Genomic DNA, 21,662 nt, shown 5'->3' on the forward strand with positions numbered 1-21,662 from the left:
ACTTATCATCCTAGTGTATTGCAGTCCCCGTGAAAATTGGAGTGGGTGGCCCACACCTGTCACTATTATAATTTTAAAAAACAAAACATGTTTCTAGTAAACAATTAGTATCAAGAATGCTTTGCTTGGTAAACCTTATAGCAAAAGCCTTCGCATGTGGAGCACCCTCCCTTCAGATGTCAAGGAGATAAATAACAATACAACTTTTAGAAGACATCTGAAGGCAGCCCTGTAGAGGGAAGTTTTAAATGTTTGGTGTTTTATTATGTTTTTATATCTGTTGGAATTATTATTTTCAAAAAATGGTAGCTCTAGTTTGATAAAACATACTAAATACAACTGAGGAATCAAACTACAGGTGAAATATAGTAGCATATGGGTTCATTTTGTAAAAGAAAACACAAAACATCCCAACAATTGGGGGGGGGGGGACGGCAATTGACTGAGAGTTGCATGCAGTCTGGTCTCTAAGTAGCAATATGAAAGGCACTCTAATCCTGGCTTCGGTCTGCAACTTATGAAGGAACCCCTTGCCATCAAAAGGCATAAATTATTAGGAAAAAAGTAGTAGCTTACCTCTACTTAAAGTAGTATCTTTCTTATCAGTTAAACTCATAGCTAGGGAGGCACCTTCAGGGATCTGTGAGTGAGGGGAATACAAAATAAATAAATAAATAAATAAATAAATAGACCAATAGAAAATAGGTGGACAGATGGACCATGCATTTCAAGATTTCCCCTCTTTCCTGATAACACTGCAACAAATTTATTGTGATGTGAGTGAGCACACAGAAGCCTGCAAGTCTGCATGCTGATAGGAAATCTGAAGATTACTGCAGGGACAAATGAATGAAACGCAACAGGAATCCTGATCAAGATGCATCCTGGAGCCCGCAATCCTGAACACACTTATGAAGGGAGCAAGTCCCAAAGGACACAGTGGGACCGACTTCCGATTAAACATGTATGAGATTGCACTGCATGCACCGTTTTGAGTCTTCAGAGGAATTGCTTGTGGAAAATATTACATCAGAACGATAAAAAACATGTGAGGATTTTCCACGAAAGACCCATTAACAAGAGATGATAGACGAATAATAACCAGTTTATAGATCCTTGCAGCAGAAGACGCACAAGGTTTCTTTGTTATGACAACATTCTGAATGTGGGTTCCTTGATGGAAATTACTCCAAACACTGTGGTGGAACAATCACAGACCCAGGACTGGTTCACATATGTAGCCATCCATATGATTTGGGTCGTGTGTGCGTCATAATGAGACGACAAGGGCCTAGCTCTACAATGCCACGCTGCTGGTGTTATGTTGCTTCCCCAAGCCCAAGCACATCCGTAGTAGTCCTTTCAATACACACTTAAATTCCTCGACTTTAACTTCAAATGAAATTATTTCCTCAAAAGAAGAAAGGAAGGGGGGGAACCCATGCTCCCATAAGAGACCAATGGGAACTCTGACACCACTCTCAGCAACAAAGAGGAATGGTATGATTTTAATTAGGATGGATAGCAGCCATTGGGAAAAAGAAGCTTCCCCCCCCAGCACTAACTTGTTTCACATGAAGAGTGTTTAATTAGTCTCGATGTGTTGCAATATTAACGAGTTTCTCGCCAGGGCAGATGTCTGTTCCCCGGAAGCTCTTATGGAGTTATGGCAACCTTCCTGCTTGCTTTTGCTAATTCTGCTTAGAAAGCAAATTGTGGCATCTCCCCGAGGAAAGGCAGGCCCAAAGGAAGGGAAGTTCACGGAGCATTCACACTTCTTACCTTATAATGTGCTAGCGTGTTCAGTTTCTTCCTGCCATCCTCCATCACTGAAGTGTCATCGAGGTCCCGGAGGATGTAGCTGTCAGTGCTTGTGGCAAACCATTCTAAATATAAAGAAAATGGGACAAGTGGAAACCCTCTTTGAACACAGCATGTGCTGGCAAGAACACAGAGTGTTTCCTTTTTGTGTCAAGTTTGACAAGGGACACAGGTGTTTCAGTGTCAAGCTCTGCAGCTCTTTGGGGGCACTTGTGCCATGACACTCAAATACACAGACCTTTTATGTACCTATTGTGGGAAATCTTATAAGGATATGCCAAACAGGTAAGAATGTGACCACTGCATTTCATTCTGATGTCATGTATCTCTCACACTGTGAATAAAAAACCTGTTCAAGTACAACACACAGTGTGTAAAGAAAATAAAGGAATCTGGATGTAAAGTAGCAGCACACACCTGATCTCCAATAATCTGGGCTTTTTTTAAAAAAAGTGAGAAAATTCACTTAACTAATATCTCATTTTGAATACATTTGTATGGAAGTAAGTTCAGCAGATTTGGAATTATGGATCACAGCTTTAGAAAGATAATGTAAACAAAGCTAACACCTTTTCATGGGGAGCAGATTTTACCTTCTGGTTTCAACTGTGGCACTTTCTCCCCAGTGGGTAATTCAATTACAATTGTATCCTGATTTTGTTGTGACCCGGAAGGGAAACTGCCACGATTCCTGTGAGCTTCACCATATTCAAAATGCATTGTTATGTTGTGTTTGAGGGATGTTAAAACAGACCCAGGGGAGAGCAAGTGGTCAATCAGAAAGGGTCCTAAATTTTTCAGGTTCTGCTCATATGCAAAATATGCAACTGTTTTGAGGTTTTATTACAATCAAGTAGTATATGAATATTGCAATATAAACAAAACAAAACAAACACGGAAGTAACGTTCATTCTGTATCAATGTTCATTTCTGATGAACAGGGTGGGCTCCCAAAATATGTTTACTAGGCAAGTATTCAACCTGGGACTTGATCTTAGTAGCAGGTTCTTATTTTTAAAAAAATCAATTCACAATGTTCCTAAGGCACCACAGTTCATCAACACTTAATATACAGAATACAGGTGTTCCATGTTTGAACATTATGCTTGCGCATAATGAGCATTTGCATCCTAAAGATAATGACAGGTATTTCTGAACAGGGGAAAAAATGGTTTACCAAGATCAACATCTTCTACTCTAGGCCACTGGGAATATGGAATATTCTTGCAAAAGGCTTCAAGTATCTTCTCTTTAACCTGGCTGAGAGTGTCTGTATCCATGACTCGAACACTCAGTGAATCCATCCCACAGCCTTGGAAAGACACATTAAGATTCTGTGGAGAAAGATGGTTGCTTACAGTATGAGGTGATTTGCACAAGTTAAAAGACGTAAAAAGCCTGTGAGCTATAAGTGGAGGGAAAAAATCTTGGCACACCGTAAGCACTGTACTAAAAAGAGATGAATATTAAAGCTAGCGAAAAGTGCTGATTTACAGTCTCATAGATTGAAATTGACCATATTATTCAAAGAACTATGAGACCATGAGAGAGTACAGTCTAAGCTTCCCCAGAATTGTCCTGTCTATAAACCCAAACCCTGAAAAGCAAGAACTACAGTGGTGCCTCGCAAGACGAAATTAATTGGTTCCGCAAGTTTTTTCTTCTTGCGAGTTTTTCGTCTTGCGAAGCACGGTTTCCCATAGGAATGCATTGAAAATCAATTAATGCGTTCCTAGGGAAACCGCTTGCCAGGCTGGTGGTGCGGAGAAGGGCTTTTCTCCGCACCGCAAGCCTTCAGGACAGGTACGGGAACAGAGGGGAAGGCGCGCAGCGCTTTCCCTCTGTTCCCGGGGCTTGCGTGGGAGGAGGGTTTTTCCTCCCCATCGCAAACATTCAGAACAGCATTCTGAATGTTGGCGGTGGGAAGGAAAACCCTCCTCCCACCCCAAGTCTTCAGGAAAGCCATCCGATGCCGCGCGGCAGCATCGGAGCTTCGTTCCGATGCCGCGCGGCGGGAGGAGGCGTTCCCCCCCCGCCGCCCGGCATCGGAGCTTCGTTCCGATGCTGCGCTGCGGGAGGAGGCGTTCCCCCCCGCCGCCCGGCATCGGAGCTTCGTTCCGATGCCGCGCGGCGGGAGGAGGCGTTCCCCCCCCGCCGCCCGGCATCGGAGCTTCGTTCCGATGCCGCGCTGCGGGAGGAGGCGTTCCCCCCCCCGCCGCCCGGCATCGGAGCTTCGTTCCGATGCCGCGCTGCGGGAGGAGGCGTTCCCCCCCGCCGCCCGGCATCGGAGCTTCGTTCCGATGCCGCGCTGCGGGAGGAGGCGTTCCCCCCCCGCCGCCCGGCATCGGAGCTTCGTTCCGATGCCGCGCTGCGGGAGGAGGCGTTCCCCCCCCGCCGCCCGGCATCGGAGCTTCGTTCCGATGCCGCGCGGCGGGAGGAGGCGTTCCCCCCCCGCCGCCCGGCATCGGAGCTTCGTTCCGATGCCGCGCGGCGGGAGGAGGCGTTCCCCCCCCGCCGCCCGGCATCGGAGCTTCGTTCCGATGCCGCGCTGCGGGAGGAGGCGTTCCCCCCCGCCGCCCGGCATCGGAGCTTCGTTCCGATGCCGCGCTGCGGGAGGAGGCGTTCCCCCCCCGCCGCCCGGCATCGGAGCTTCGTTCCGATGCCGCGCGGCGGGAGGAGGCGTTCCCCCCCGCCGCCCGGCATCGGAGCTTCGTTCCGATGCCGCGCTGCGGGAGGAGGCGTTCCCCCCCCCGCCGCCCGGCATCGGAGCTTCGTTCCGATGCCGCGTGGCGGGCGGAGGTCCGAGGACAGTGGGGAAGACGCGCTGCACTTCCCCGCTGTCCCGGAGATTTCCCTATGGGCTGTCGTCTTGCGAGGCAAGCCCATAGAGAAATTCGTTTTGCGAAGCGCCTCCAAAACGGAAAACCCTTTCGTCTAGCGGGTTTTCCGTCTTGCGAGGCGTTCGTCTTGCGGGGTACCACTGTATCTTAAGCTGGGAGTAGGAAAAGTGACTGCTGCAATTTTTTCCCATGCACTCACTTTGTCACAGGAGGAGACTGAGTGCCAGTGAACCAATAGGTATAGTACAGTGGCAGCTGGTTAACCTACTGTACAATGATGAACAGTGACATGAGGTAATGCTGCACTTTGAAGCCCTGCCTTTCAGGACTTCAAAGTGCAGCATGGGCATTTTGTCACAATACAAGGACTAGACAACTCAGCATACAAGCTCCCAAATTCAAGATTTGTAGAAGAAGGAATCATGAGTTCTTCATCATGTGGTGAGGAGCTGTCATTCAATGGTAGAGCATTCATGTACTTTCACAAAAGCATTTTGACAGCATAGAATGAGCCATCCATGTTTGATAGATCTATTAATTTTGGTTTGTCTCATTTTTCCAATCTTAAATTCAGTTCCCCACATTTGCAATTTTTAAAAAAAGTTCATGAAAATTCGTAAGCATTTTAGTGTGGATTTTTCTTAACATACACATTTTTTGTATGTATTTTTGCAAAGGAGTTTCCCCTAATTGTGTACTGGCATTTAGTATGCATGTGTACTTTTATGCTGACTTACCCTGGTATAAGCATTTTTGAACATATTCTTTGACTAAAGAACTGCATTGCAAAATTTAGAGAAGTGCGGCTTTCGAAGAGTGTGCATTTAGGCTTGTGTTTTGTTTTGAAAGAATTAGGAAAGTTTGCCTCTAAATGGAAGCTGACGCAAATTTATCCCCCATCTGAATTTGATTGCAACCTTTTATAATGTGTTTGCAACAGACAGGATAGCAAGGTGTATCTGAACCATTCCCTTGCTTACAGGATGCCACTGTCGCTTATTGCACCATTACAGAGTTTGAATTATGCCTATTTCTAGGATCAGAGTTTGCTTTGTAAATGGTAAGCAAAGGAACTTAAAAGTTTAATATTTTTTCCCTTTTTCTTTTTAAAGATAACCAGGTTTACCCACAGTCTGGTTAACACTGATGTTATCTTTGCAGGGACTTTTATTTACTATCACCTAGGAATTGTGCATTCACTTAAGTTTCACTTACTTGTAAACAAAGAGTCAACAGCACTTTCCCAATTTGTTCTTATGGAGTTATCTCTGTAAAGAGAAAGTTAATGCCAAAAGCCCTGCTGCTAACCTCCTTAGCTCTGCATCATAAATTATAAATCAGTTGGTAATGTGAACCTACAGCAAGGCAACAAAGGACACCCAACCAAAAACCTGTTCTCATTTTTACACCAGCACAGCTCTTGAGTGAACCCCACTGATTCTGGGAGAGCTCCTTCAGATTTATGCTATCGTAATCAAAAGCAGAGCTTGGTTTGGACTTTGCAAAGGTCTGTCTATTGCATTTACTGTCAGGGTTGTAGTTAACATATTCCCCGAGACTCTACATTCTTTGTATGAGTTAGTCCCACAAGAGGCATTTTACAGCATCACTTTTCAGCACGACTTCTGTAACACCCTGCGTAAAAGCCTTCACACCGTGGACTCCGCTTTACAACCAGCAACCTTTGCTGGCAGCGAAGTCGGTGTTTTGCCAGAAGCTGAAAAGATGTGACACTCCTTTTTGATAATGGCTTGTTAATTCCCCCCCCCCCAGCATACCCTGAACATCAGCCAATCAGATGGAATTCTCAATGGCCTCAATATATTCTCTGCCTTGAAGATCTTAGTACCCAGATGTTTTAAAATAAGATATACTTCCCTATGTACTTTTCCAAGTCTAATATATGCTAGCACAAGGATGGTAACTTTACATGGAGAATGAAACAATTTTGACTGTAAATCTGAAAACAAAGCTATCTGATATGCACAATTCCTAAGGAATTGTGTACTTAGGGCACAAGCCTTCCTATGGATCTCTTGACTTGTCAGCCTCAAAGTTTTTGTGACTTACTGTACCCATTGATTTTGGTCTATTTACAGGATATACTTTTGGTCTCATCCACTGACTCAAAATACACTTTCTTTCTTTAGTACTGCCCCTCTCCTCCAGTTCTCATTCCCCAAGTGTCCAATACGTCTAGAAATAGGGCACACTGCCTCACCCCATTAAAAGAGCTTCAGTTCCTAAAATTGATCTGGATGACTCAACTTTCAAATATAGCCATGACACAAACAAATCATTTTCACTGAAGAGCAGGAATCTCTTACCCTTGGCTTTGCTTCAATATTCTCTCTCAATAGCCATTCTTCGTTGAGAGTATACCTGGCTTTTCCAGTGATGGCATCTATGGAGCCTTTGTTGATCTGTTGCTTGATTGCACAGAGCAGGAGGAAGAAGGGCTCCCCAACAGTTTCCTAATAGGGGAAATAACAGGAAATGGTTTGGTGACCAAGAACCAATGAGAGTAATTTCTCACAACATGCCCCCCCCAATGATTTATAGCAGGGGGTCAGCAAACTTTTTTGGGAGGGGGCTGGTTCACCGCCCCCAGACCTTGTGGCGGGCTGGATCGCACACATGGCGGAGGGCTTCTCTCACTCCCCCTCTCCCCCCCCAGTCCCAGTCCCTCCCTTCCCCCTGCCTACCTATGGAGCTGCTGGCAGGCAGCGGCGGCGGCGGGGGGACACACGAGTGGCCCCAAAGCAGCCCTTTCCGGCCACTCGTCTCTCCTCCTCCTCCGCCAGCCTCTGCCACTCGCAAGGGCAGGCAAAGGAGCTGCGATTGGCAGAGCACAGCGCCTCTCCCACCTGCGGCTCCTGTGCCTGCACTTGTGAGTGGCAGAGGCTGGCGATGGCGGCGGAGGGATGAGCGGCCCGAAAGGGCTGGCTGGCTCTGGAGGGGCGCTGCCCAAAATGGTGCTCAGCCAGCCCCCTTCCTCCACTACGGGGAGAAGAGCGAGGAGAAGCCAGGAGGAGGGAGGGGGGAATGGCATGGGGGGGGATGGTGGCGCTGGGGGAAAAAAATAATGGGAAAAAATAATGAACAGAATTGCCAATCCATGGACTGTCCATGGGCCGGATCCTGAGGGCAATTGGACTGGATCCGGCCCGCGGACTGTAGTTTGCTGACCCCTGATTTACAGAGCCATTTCCCTGCTGCCATATTTGCAGAGGTAAATATTACGAGCAAAGTTATTGCAGGGGGCCTCCAGGCTAGTCATTATTTTGTGGGAGGGAATTTAAGTGCAAACTGAAACATTACATTTGTGCAGTTAAAGTGGATTAAAGTCCTCTGTTTTCCTAGTACAACAAATCTCACTTAAACCCCCCTCCCCCAACTTTTTGCAATTAGGAAAGCGATGGGGAAGCACATAGAAAACTTTGAGGTGAAAGAATGATTAACAGGAAGATGTATCAACACCCGCAAGCAAATTTGGATGAATGCTCATTGTCATCTAGCCACCCTATAAACAAATCAGAATGAATGCTCAATAAACTCAAGGCAAAATCTAACCACCATGTAAACTTTGCGCAAGCAATCAGGATGAATGCTGAATAAATGGGTCGTCTGCAGGAGCCCTTAAGATCCTGGAGAGCAAATGCAGCTTTTAAGCAACCAAAAAGAGATGCTCATCATTCTATACAATCAAGCAATATTATCATAGAAACTAGAGCAGGAAGCAGAGTTGGAAGCAATAATACAATGAAATTACAGGAGGAATTTTAAAGAGTCAAAATGAAATTATCCTATTGTAAAGCCCCACAAATAGATGGGATCCTTGCTTAGTCTCTTCTGAAACCAGAACATGACATTTATATGTCTCTATATTGGGAGGATAGGTAATATTATCAATTGTACAATCTGGATCCTATCCAGACATTAACGCCATGCTTATTTTACTTGGCAGTACTTCAATACTGATACCACATAAATTGGATAACAGTAATTTTATTCACGTTCTCAGTACAGTTTTTCAGAGATTTCAAAGGCAATTTTCCAGATTGAATCCATCCAGTTTCACTGTCAAATAACTGTAAGCTAACCCCAATGTATTTTAATTCAGAAATCCTTTATATGTCAGCCTTTTTAATATTCATATTTTTTTCTTCCAACTAAAACGTTTATATTAATTTACCATTTTTGTAATTCAATTTCACTCTTCCCCTCATGCATTCATGCACACGCACACTTCTTCCGAACTTCTTAATTGCTAAGGGCAAGAGAAGTACAATTACTGCAAAAATGTTTCAGGAATCCAAGTGGCCAGCGTCTGTTCATTCCGATTCCTCTGCTTGATTGATGCTAACGCTATTAATGCTTTCTCATCACTACAGCAGCTAGTTTAATGCCAGCTTTGGCTTTGCTACACTTGGGATGCTACTATACGGCTGAAGATGGGTACATGCCATCTGTTGTGTAAGCGCCAGGATTTAATTTGCAACAAGCAGCATTCTTATGCTAAAACAATAATCATACTAGCTTCTTATTTGAAGGTTTTGTCAACACTCTGCCAGATACCCACATCTAACTGGGCCTGTTGTGGTCAACAGTTTGCAATGTTTGAATTTTACACCCTCGATTTTTCTGCATGAGTCACACAGCAGTTGCATGAAGAGGAGAAACTATAGCTCCAAACGACAGAGCTATCAAAGCATTGATTCTGAATGGAGATGTACTTTAGAGCGTGCTTAATGCTATACACATGCTTAATTAAGGTGCTTTGTCGAGTCAAGTCTCACAAAAACTGGAGAACAGACTGTGGTTTAGGGCTCATTGAGTTACAAGTGGGGAAATAGTGACACTTATTCAAAGTAGGGAGGGAGAAGAAAGATATCAAGGGTCTTGGACCCAAGAATGACGATGGCCATTGTTACAGAATAAAATCAGATGTGTTATATATTTTTTTGGTTTTCACATATGTTCTTGCAATCAAGCTTTAATGAAAGCAGACAATACTGAGAGTGCTCCAGATTGCCCTCTGCTTCGGATTTTTATAGCACAATCCTATGCATGTTTATCCTATGCATGTAAGGGACGCGGGTGGCGCTGTGGGTTAAACCACAGAGCCTAGGACTTGCCGATCAGAAGGTTGGCGGTTCGAATCCCTGTGATGGGGTGAGCTCCCGTTGCTCGGTCCCTGCTCCTGCCCACCTAGCAGTTCGAAAGCACCTCAAAGTGCAAGTAGATACTTAGGGGGAAGGTAAACGGCGTTTCCGTGCGCTGTTCTGGTTCGCCAGAAGCAGCTTAGTCATGCTGGCCACATGACCCGGAAGCTGTACGCCGGCTCCCTCGGCCAATAAAGCGAGATGAGCACCACAGCCCCAGAGTCAGTCATGACTGGACCTAATGGTCAGGGGTCCCTTTACCTTTACCTTTTTATGCATGTTTACTTGGAGCTCAATCCTATTGTGCTCAAGGATGCTAACTCCCTAGCTAATGCATTAAAGATTGCAGCCATGCTTTCATCTCTGAGAAGGAAGAGTGTGTACCTTGTAAGGGAGTTGTTGAAAAGGCTGACCTTACTGTGAAATGCTAGAGAGGAACATAGGGTGGTTGTGTATTAAAATCAGTTTTCCCCCCTACCCCCACCGCCTTGTAAGGCATGTAGCTGAGTCTCCACCACAAAATGCGTCAGAGTCTCAGCCAGAGACAAATTGCACCTGAATCATAAACCTGCTTCCAAAGCCAGTAAAAGTGTTTTGCGAGAAGGCCACAGTGACAGAGCTGATATTTACTGCCTTGGCATAACATGTATCGCATATGATTAAGCAGAGCATGTGAACATTTCTCCCCCGCTACGTCTGAGAGTGCCACAGCAAGAAGCAGTTAAGCAAGAATTTCAGCTGCAGCTACACTATTCATGCTGTAGACTTTACAACAAGAATTATTACACAAGAAATAAACTATTTAAGTCCCAGCCTCTGACATGCTAGTTCTTTGTGTTTATGAATCCCAGAAATAGTGGGTTGTTGTGAAAATCTGCAGAAACAGAAAGTCGGTATATTTCAAAGATTGGAAAGGAAGTGGACAGCGAGGGACTACAGATGAAGTGGATAACTTGGAATTTATTTCAAATTTATTGCTGGGAAATTGGTTTGGGAAGTAGTTGAAACCATCTTCGGACTAGGCTTTTTGGGGGGAGGGATGTAAATGTGCTTATTCGTGGGGAAAAGGGATGTTTTGAATACATTTACCATTATGTACTGAGCTGAATCCTAGAATAGGATCCAGAATGCAGCAGTCTGATTGGTCTGCAGGAACCACCCAATCCAGCTCCAGGTGGAAGTGAATCAGCAACCTGATTGGCCTGCAGGAGCAGCCCGGAATTAGCCAATCACATGGGGCCCATTGTATAAATAATGTATATATAGCTAGACGTTTTGGGGAAAGTTTCATTCATTGCTACTATGAGCTGAATAAAGAATATGAAATTCACACTCGACTCCGAGAATATTTCATTTACAGAGCACATTTTTTCCTCTATTATATTTGCTTTTTAATGAAATGTTTGGTGATTTGTAACTGCAATGTTATGGGCTCTTACAAGTAACCCTGGGCGGTGAAATCACTTTATATTAATGAAACCCAAAGTTGGCATCCTTTGAACTGTTCCATATAGGTTGTATGAAGCTCTGTTTCTATATGCTGGGTTTAAACAACAACTGGGAGAGGAAGAATGAACTCTTGGGTTAAATTTACAAGCTACTCTTCTAATGAGACTGAAACAATGTTAGAGATGTCTCTTGGGAACATATTATAGACAGTTAAAATGCCTGAGGGCACAAACAAAACTATTCCAACTACCCCAATTCAAAGTCATTTCTTATATTAAAAACATTGCTTTATGGAGGCTAACAATGGGAACATAGCAGTAAACTCCAGTGTCTCAAGCCCACTATCTTGGCTTCAAATTCTAGTTCTTTGGCTAGCTTTTGGGCCACAGAACCATAGCTGAATCCTTGCCCCCTGTTTCTCTGTGGCTAGGGGTGACTTTTACCAGCTTTGCCTGGTTTGCCAGGTATGGCTATTCCTGGACGGGGATGTCCATGAATCGGTAACCTTGAAGCTGGATTACTGCAATCCACTTTGTGTAGCGCTGCCCTTGGCCCTGGTTTGGAAGCTCCATCTGGTGCAGAATGCAGTGGCCTGACTGCTGATGGGGACACTTAGCTGACAACATGTGGCACCATTGCTAGAATATCTGCACTAGCTGCCTATCTGAGCCAGGTTCCAGTTATTAATTTTGAAAGCTCTGAACGACGTAGATCCAGGGCACCTTAGGATTAGCAAGTCTCTTCTGACATCAGCATGAAATAAGAGTTTTCAGTGTCATTGGCCCAGTCCTGTGGAATACTCTGCCAACAGAGATTCAGCAGGTGCTTTCTGTTTCAACCTTTAAATGCCTGCTGAAAACTATCCCATTCTGCCTGGCTTATGGAGGCAATTAAGAATTCATTTTTCCATAATAGCTGATTCTCTCTAACTTCAAATGTGTGGCTATGTTTTTTATTGCACATATATGCTGTTATAAACTTCATTGATATTGTTTATGATCTAGTGGTATATGCATATTTTTTTATAAATAATAACAACATTTTCAAGGTGAAATGGCAAATTCTTGCACTCTGTGTTCATTTGTCCAGAAGAACCCCTGGCAACACCGTCTAAGGCTCCATCCTTACAACCACTAAGTTACTATTCCTACCTTGTCTCTCATCATACACTGAAAAGGTGAAAAAAACTACCCTGATGATGAGTACAACTGAGTGTTTAAAAGACTAATCTGCATTATGCAACCTTAATCTTTGAAAAGAATCGCCTATCTTGTCCTATTAAGAGAAGATAAAAAAGTGCTAGAATCTCATTTGTGATGGGCTCGTATATTAGCATTTAGTTAGACTCCAAAGAGGACTCAGTTGATTCTTCCCCCTGTGGTTTCTGAAGCTAACTCCAGAGAACTCCAAACTGCTTCTCTTAGTGCCAAACTAGAAAGATGGTACCTATATGACTGCAATGAACATACCTAGTTTTAAACCATCAATAGTTACTGTACAGTGGGAGCAGGTGAGATGAGAATTGGGTAAACAGCATGCAGGGAAGCACAGTTAACTCTCTCCCATCCCCATGTTGGAATTCCACTGAAAGTGCTCCCACCTGAAGCTGTAATTCAACCCCAGGAGAGATGCTTACTTTGACAACTTCCAATAGCAGTTGGGGAGGGTGTTATTGGGACTGCAGCATATGGAAAAGTGTCCACCCACCTTCTTGGTCCTAATTCTGATCCCCTGCAGCTGCTATTAAAAATTTAAAAACCAGACACGTTAATTGCAATCATGCAATAAACATCAGAGCTTGTTTGGCTCTCATTGTATGACAAAAGGCAAAAGCCTTCTGGGGTTTCTCACTTATAAGTTAATAAAATCCTAAGTTTGTTACGTCAAATCTAGGTTTTTATTGAGGCACCTTCTCCTTCTCCTGAAACATACAATAACTTTCTGGAAGTCACATCATATTTTTACTGGTACACTTCAGATATCATGCCAAACTATGGTTTAAAACCTGAACCATTTCTTACGATTCCATATCAACCACTATTTAGAGATGCTTGCTTGCTTTCCTTTTCCTTCTGTGTTTTTCATTTTCTATAAGAGTAATAGTCTCAACTATGGTTTCAGATTAATTCAGCAAAAGCATGCCTTGCAAATATACTTTTAAACATAATTTCAGACAAAGCTTTGCTGGCTGATTGCAAACCATGATTTATCACTTCAGACATCACACCAAACTATCACCTTCTTTAACCATGAAAATTTCTTTAACATTAATTCCTGTCTGAATTGAAGCAATGTGTTTCTGTGGAATTCTTTTCAGACTTGTGTTTTTGAAACTCTTGTGTTTTTCTCTCCCCCAAATGTCTGAACTCTCAGACCTTGACCACAATGTGAATTTGTGCACAAGAACGAGACACGTGCAAATTGGGGAGGGGGGGGGAAAGGACCCTGAAGCAAAATAAATTGTATGAAGTTGTTCCCTAAGGGTTAAGCTACGTGAGTCACTCTGTATACAAATAGCTGCATTTGTATGTCATGATAAACCAGGGTTGCAGGCTTATCAAAGTTTTACTGTGAATGAGTAAGGTAATGGTACATGTAACCTGGACATTCCCTCTTTGTTCTTCCCTTGGCATGGGAGAAACAAACCATGAAGTCACAATTAAAGTTGTTTGATTCCCCCCAATGAGGCAAAATTGCTAGCTAGCTTTAAACCATAGTTTGCTGTTGTCAACAGTGTTAACACTCCTGGTGGCCATGCTGTGGCCACAGTATTCAGACATACACCCCAGCAGCATGGAACTGCACCACTGTGAAGTGGACACCACATCCTTGGGTGCCCATTTGAAGGAGGTCTGAGTCTAGCCGACTTGTGTTGCAGAGTAACCAAAACAATAAGGTGCTGAGTCTAGTCAAGTTTGGCTGAGTGAGTCCAAGTGCAATGAAAATAGCCTAATTACACCAGGCAGTTCTTTGTAAATTCTCTTATCTCTTGGGCAGCAGAACACATTTGTGAAAGCACCTAAAATCTGAGCCTTTTAATTTACACAATAGGGCTATATTTACAAACTGAACCAACTAGTCAGGCTCATCACTGGAGTTGCCCTTTGCTTAGGCCACGAATGGCTATTTGACTATTTTTGAATGTTTCCATTTTTAGATGGTTTGCTCTTCAACCCTCCATTTCTGCAATACAAATGGATGGATTGTTTGGCACAGAATTAATATAAAACAAATGTTTAAATCATGTAATGCTAACTTACGAGGGAAAATACAAGCAGCTGGAATTTTTCCACTGCACAATTGTTAAGGACCTTTTGCAGCAGCTGTTTCAAATAGATGTTGTGATTAATGGGGATAATTCAAGAACTAAAAACAGACCCATCGTCACATATGTCTCACGGCCCAGTGCTACAGGAGGGCTAGTAAATTTCTTTACCAAAAGCTGCCTGTAAGACTGGGCTTGGTTCACAAAAATGTGGTGCATAATGGAAATGGTTGACTTATAGCGGATAATTTAAATTGCAGATTGTGGGTCTAATTTCTTGTTGGTGGATCTGGGTGTAATATCCCTGAATACAGTAGGCTTGCTTTACTTTTGCAGCTAGAAATCAATGGTGACTTCCATTTTCTTTTGGTTGAGCAGACCTGGGCTGACATTCCATTGTTAATCTGAGTTGAAGTTAGTCTGTTGAAGTAGTCAAGACTCTAGTAGCACCTTAGAGACTAACACATATATTATGGTATAAACTTTTGTGGACCAGAGTCCACTTCATCTAACATTATAAAGTGTAATCCTAAACTGACAAATATACACACGTGATTTTTTTGGGAGAAGAGTGAAGTCAGAAGATCATGAAATGCAAAAAGAATGAGCATTGATTATTATACAGTTCGAACCTTGGTTCCACTGCACTGGACTAGGTTTGGATGAGGCTCTGTTGCTGCAGAAGTTTCCCACTGTGCCTAAAGAAAACTTGAGTGGGAGGAAGCAACCACCAGCAGTATACATGTCAAAAGGTTGGCAGCATAAATTATTGAAATGGTGCATCTGGGGACAGAGAGAGTAGTAGAGCTGAGCTCCATCACTGGATCCTAAGCTTGTCCAGCTCCTGGCAGGTTGTGGCAAAGGGGCCTAAATTTGACCTGTTTGCTTGGTCTGAAGGTGGTACAGCAAACACGTAGACTTTGCTGCCCTGGCCAAGAAAAGCAGGGGGGCTTCAGAAGGAATGGTGGCTCCACCACCCACTGTTGCCTGCCAGCGGTTAGGACTGCACCCTGACTATGTAAGAGCAAAATGGTGATTGTATCACCAAAACTGCTTTTTCATTTTTTTACAATTGCCACAATGCTCTTTGTTATTTCCCCGTTCCCTGATATTCTCATGTTTTCAGGAGGAAAACACATCACAGGCACTTTTGAAGAAGGGTTCTATCATACCCTGCGATTACTCTATTGTGATGGCAACTGTAATAACGAGACACTGGTGCAGCATAACATTTAATGTTATGAATAATAAATTTATGGGCTTTTGCTACATTTACGTTTACCTTGGAGGCACACACACCTGAAGAAATTAAACACAACAAGAACATGTTCTCTTTGGTCCTGCAAGCGTGCATGCAGAAATGGCCAACCATTTCAAAATGTGCAGCCACCTATCGTTTGTTTTCTGTGATTCTAGGAAACTGTTGAGTGGATTCAGGAATATCATCAGGAAATTCGTGTGTGGGCAGAAATGTTCTCAGTCCTAATTATCACCAGATTTAACAAAAAAATCTCCTAAGCCACCACAAATAAATGGATCACTGAACACTACAATCATCATACTGTGTAGCCACAACTGTGTAGGACAAATATGATTTCTGAAACTATACTTTGCCCTCTCATTAAGATTTCCCAAAATGCTTACAAAAAGAGAGCAGAGCTGATGTAAACTGGATGACTGAATTTGTCCTTTAGGACTAACCTATCAGCAAACCTATAGAGCTTGCTTAGTTTCCTGAGAGAAGGGACCATTCTGTCTGGTTACATTATCCATGAAGGAATGTGGGCTTGCAGTGGGAGCTTATAGTCTGAGACTGGAATCCAGACAGGTCCCAGAGTTATCTTCTGTCACATAAAGAATTTTTTTTAAGCTAGTCTAGATTGTGCTTGCCACAATCAATTCTGCCCCTCCTCCAATTTAATGGACAGGAGAGACCATGTTTCTGACATTGGACAGGATTCCAGGAACATTTGAAAGCAGTGAGAAACCTCATTGCATCAGGGTACCCCCAATCATCTATGCAATTGAGTGATCCTACTCCTGGTTTGGGCTTGTGTTTTCCAGTTGTGCTGGACTTCAGAGGTGCTCCAAAGCAGTCAAAAGTCTCTCACTACTTCCAAGTGTCTCATAAGCAAATCATGAAATCAGGTGGTCCCTTACCAGTCTCTTATTTTGTGCTCACTTGATTAAAGGATGTGGTCTTCACTGGGGTGCTCATTTGTGATGCTCAGGTTTAGACTTACAGCTTCCAGATGGGGAGTGGTATGCCTCTGAATACCGGCTGAAGGGAATCACTAGTGGGAGAGTGCTGCTGCAGTCATGTCCTGCTTTAATGTATTTTAATTTAATGTATTTTTAACCTTCTGTTGGAAGCTGCCCAGAGTGGCTGGGGAAACCCAGCCAAATGGGCGGGGTAGAAATAATAAATTATTATTATTATTATTATTATTGTTGTTGTTGTTGTTGTTGTTATTCTTATTCTTATTCTTATTTTCTACAAACATCTGGTTGGTCAGTGTGAGAGGAGGATGCTGGATTACCAGGGCCTTTGGTCTGATCCAGCAGGACTGCCCTTCTGTACTTAGCAAAAGATGCGGCAATTCTTTCTATGTATGAGATAATACATGGTATCGTCATACATGGATGATTAAAAGCACTTCTACCTGAGACTGAGATGAGTTTAAGATCTATTGACTATGTTCCCTTAGGTCGCCAATTAATCCTGATTGTTCCTGACCACACAATTCATAGCAGCAAGCCAGAAAGTCAGGGGCAGTTATCCTACTTTGTTTTTCAATGAGACATTTCCTCATCAGTTAAGACAAAACCAGAACATCAGCTGTATATTTCAGGACAAGTACTGTATGTGTTCGTTGTTATCACTTCGCTTCTAAAAGCAGTATTGTTCCTAATGAAAAGTGCTAAGCAATTTTATATGCATATACACAAAATATTTTTTAAAATATTGAACTTCATCACTGGCATGCTGCCTTTTCCTGTCCTCCGGTTCTACAGCTAAGTAGACAAGAGCTGATTTTCAGCCGAACGAACAACAGCAGAAGGAGAGGTGGCACTGTCTCACCCTTGTCAAAACCAGCTTCCTTCCAAATTGTCTAATTTACTGGCAGGCTTTCCCCAGATTCAGCCAGTTATCGGCTGCTCCACAAAATACCACAGAATTAAAGCATTATCACAGCACACATGGAGAATCAATTTATGTTTATAACATCTGTCTTTTATCTTTCTCTTAGCTGGGACCATGCCAGGTTTAAAAGATGGGGGGCAGGCTGGGGGGGGGGACAAATTATTTACAAGCTAGCTTCATGTTTTAGATTAACATTTAAGAGTCCTAATCTTTGCTTCACTCTCCTGCTATGAAAGCTGCATCCTTCACCCTGGCTGTGCAGACCAAACTCTTCCTCTGAGATAGCTCTCCTGCCCTCAGACAGGCGCAAGGTGGGATGTGAAGCCTTGGAGCGATAGTAAACAGTGGCTGTTTCTTCATGCGTGCCTATCTGAGAGCAGCAGAAGAGAGCTCAGAGGAACATAAAAGACCATATGAGAACTGCAGCCGTTGTTAATTTCTTTTGTAAGACCATCCTGCTCAGAGGTCCCGTAAGATAAAGCTCTATCCCCTCCCAAGGCTTTCTTGCACAACGTTCAGAAGAAATTAGGCAGCTGAGTTGGGTTGTATCGGATTCCAGCCGAGTTCTCTAGTCCCAAAAGAGGTCTCCACTTTCTTAACCGGGAGGCTAAGTATATGCAAAATCAGCAGATTTTAGCACCATAGCATGCAATTAGAAAAAAACGCACGTCTCCTACTTTCTTTCCCTTCCCAGGCTTGTTGAATGTCTATCACCGACCGCACATGAACAAACTGGTTTTGTTTAAATATGTGATGCAGTTCAGACTTTGAATGCCTATAGTCAAATGGCACATCATACAAATCATATAAATCAGAGAAATGGATGATCTAGTTGAGATTCCTGCATTGCAGGGGGTTGCACTAGTTGACCCTTGGGATCCCTTTCAAAATAGTCCAAACTTCTAAATATTGTTCACTTTAATAAGCAGTGCTATTTTTCTAGAAAAGGGGGTGCCAAAACTCACCACGAACGCTTCCCTCATTCTCTTAGAATGGCAATGGCAGCTACCTGAGAAGTGCTGGAACTGAAGAAGCCATCTTAATGAGGGAATTATAGCCAAATTATGTCATTCGGGGGTGGTGGTGGGGGTGTTCAACATTATTGGTTAGAACGTAAGAAGAGTCTGCTAAATTAGGCCAATGTCCCATCTAGTCCAGCATTGTGTTCTCACAGTAGCCAATCAGGTGCCTGCAGAGAAACCAGGGAGCAGGACACGAATGCAATGGCTCTCTGCACACCTGCTATTCCTAGTGACTGGCATTCAGAGGCCTCTGGCAGTGGAGGTAGAACATAACCATTGTGGCTAGTAGCCACGGATTGCTGCTTACTGCATAGCTGTCAACTTACAGATTTGAAAATAAGGGACCAGCAGCCTTGAAAATAAGGGATCAGCAGCCAAAATAAGGGATTTTCTGAGCACAGGTATGTTCAACTTCTGAGCCCCTCCGAGCCAAAGGCAGAAAGCCCAGCCAGCAGCCAAATGAAGCCTCAAGCGGTGGTTCCCACAGCGCAGCAACCCGGCAAAGGGGATGCAGCAAGGAAAACCACCGTCACCTCTCCGCTGGGAAGCGCTGAGCAAAGGGGAGTCCCCAGGCAACGCGGCCGATTTGATCGGCACAAGGCATGCAAGCCCCACCCCCCAGTCATTCTTAGACTCCTTATTGGGTGAGCAACACAGCCAAGCAACACAGTTGGAACCTCCCTCCTCCCTGGCTGGCAGGGAGGGAGGGAGAGGAGCTGCTTCTTTTGAAACCCGGGAAATTTAAGGGACATCATCAATAAGGGACAACAGCGGGACACAGCGCTGGGATAAGGGACTTTCCCACCAAATAAGGGACGGTTGACAGCTATGGCTTACTGCAAACTGCATACAAATTCTTTACGTCTCAACTTAAAAGGTCCTTTAAAGCAGTGTTTCCCAACCTTGGGCCTCCAGCTGTTTTCGAACTACAATTCCCATCATCCCTGACCACTGGTCTTGCTAGCTGAGGATTATGGGAGTTGTAGTCCAAAAACAGCTGGAGGCCCAAGGTTGGGAAATGCTGCTTTAAAGGATATAGTACTTTGAGTAAATTTAAAACTCTTTCTCTAATGGATGTGACATTAATTCAAGAAATGAACATACGTCAGGGACTCAAAGGTGACTAGTGAACGTGGGCAGTAGACATTTGTGCTAATAAGCATAGGAAGCTGAGGTAAGGCAAGACTTAGATGAAAGTATGGAACTAGAAATTGGGAGCTGAACAAATAAAAAGCCTTGATTCATGGGGCTCATTAATAAAATAGCCGAGTATCAGAAGTTTTGGTCATCACTGATTAAGTTTTGAAGCATAAAATTGTATTTTTTGAAAAAATCCAAAACTAAATTTGAGTCTAATTCTTGAAAGCAAACTCCAAGCCTCCAATCCTTTCTTGAAAAGCAACATTTGCAGACAGTATGCTGACAGCATTTGAGTTGAGCCAATTACAAAATTTGCATAAACAGGTGCAGCCTTTGTGTTCATGTTTGGATTTCTCATGTTGGGCTATAGACATATCAGCCTAGTAATTTTCTAGGATCAGAGGGAGCCCCTCAAAAAGAAATATGGCCAATATCAACAATCCTGGTTGAAACATTATGATAAAAATGCAGTTGTTTCGAAACAAAATCTGAGAGGCTAACATTTGACATTCGAACAGAAATTCCACAACAGCATCAATGGGAATAATTCTTCCCTAGAAAAACTTGGGGGATAAAGAAGTGGGAAATGCTGAATACGATGACATAGAAAACTTCCCTCTATGCTAGTTTTCACCTTAGTATGTTATTTTGCCAGAACATTATTATGGTAGGCTAAATGGAAAATAATAATAATAATAATAATAATAATAATAATAATAATAATAATAATTTATTTATACCCCACCCATCTGGCTGAGTTTCCCCAGCCACTCGGGCGGCTTTCAACAGAATATTAAAATACAATTGTCTATTAAACATTAAAAGCTTCCCTAAACAGGGCTGCCTTCAGATGTCTTCTAAAAGTCTGGTAGTCGTTTTTCTCTTTGACATCTGGTGGGAGGGTGTTCCACAGGGCGGGTGCCAATACCGAGAAGGCCCTCTGTCTGGTTCCCTGTAACTTGGCTTCTCACAGTGAGGGACCCGCCAGAAGGCACTGGACCTCAGTGACCAGGCAGAACAATGGGGGTGGAGACGCTCCTTCAGGTATACTGGACCGAGATCACACACATTACTGTTTTGGGACCTCACAACAACTGCTTAAATGGCAGCGGTTCTATATACTTTTAGATATCTGAAAATCTCTGTTCAGCTGTGAAGTTTACTTGATGGCCCGGGACAACTCACTGTCCATTAACCTATTCTACACTGAAGTATTGCTGATAAAAAGTGAGATAACGCTATATCTTAATCTCTCTCCTGGGCCACCATTACCTAAAAAGAGAGCAGGGGGAATAAATGTAAATGCCCTGAGTAGGAGACAATGAACTATCAAAGGTGCCCTGCCCAGTTTCCCACAGCCACACCAGGTCTCAGCCTCCCCCAAAGCTAAGTGGTCTTTCCTACTTACTCTAAGAAAGCTGTACATGCAGATGGACATCCAATTGGTCAGCATCTTCTCAACTACAGATTCTGTCCTCCTCAGCATAAGCTTGGGGTTTTTAGAGGCAGACGCATCAATGAGGTCCACCAAGAGGTCCTTCATGATGCTGGTGTAGTACTCCAGTTTCCCATGCAATGCAATGGTGAGCAAGGAGGCCAGGTTGCATCTGCAAGAAGAGTTAATGGATGGTTTTTGAGACTGATAGTACAACTGGGACCCATCAATCAACGTGAACAGAAATTAAAACCATGGTAACATTCCAGATTTTTTATTTTTATTTTTGCGCAAAGCCTTTCAAAATTGTTGAAGCTTCAAACCATTTGTATTGCAGCTGTGCATAATCACATTGTATTATGCCCCTCCGATAGAAATGG

At 43.5% G+C, this 21,662-nt stretch overlaps 1 protein-coding gene across 1 annotated transcript in view; it reads right to left on the reverse strand.

Annotated features, from left to right (window-relative positions):
* The window catches only part of PLXND1 (plexin D1), a 157,314-nt gene that overhangs the window by 17,813 nt on the left and 117,839 nt on the right, over positions 1-21,662 (reverse strand). Inside the window, exons 25-29 of the mRNA XM_081183924.1 lie at positions 21,256-21,454; positions 6,989-7,135; positions 2,999-3,155; positions 1,783-1,886; positions 577-640 (exon numbers count right to left, since the gene is read on the reverse strand). Of these exons, the coding sequence (XP_081040050.1) occupies positions 577-640; positions 1,783-1,886; positions 2,999-3,155; positions 6,989-7,135; positions 21,256-21,454 (671 nt within the window). The remainder of the gene's footprint in view (positions 1-576; positions 641-1,782; positions 1,887-2,998; positions 3,156-6,988; positions 7,136-21,255; positions 21,455-21,662) is intronic.

The sequence above is a fragment of the Podarcis bocagei genome, assembly GCF_964188305.1.
Source record: "Podarcis bocagei genome assembly, chromosome: 2".
NCBI lineage: Eukaryota > Metazoa > Chordata > Lepidosauria > Squamata > Lacertidae > Podarcis > Podarcis bocagei.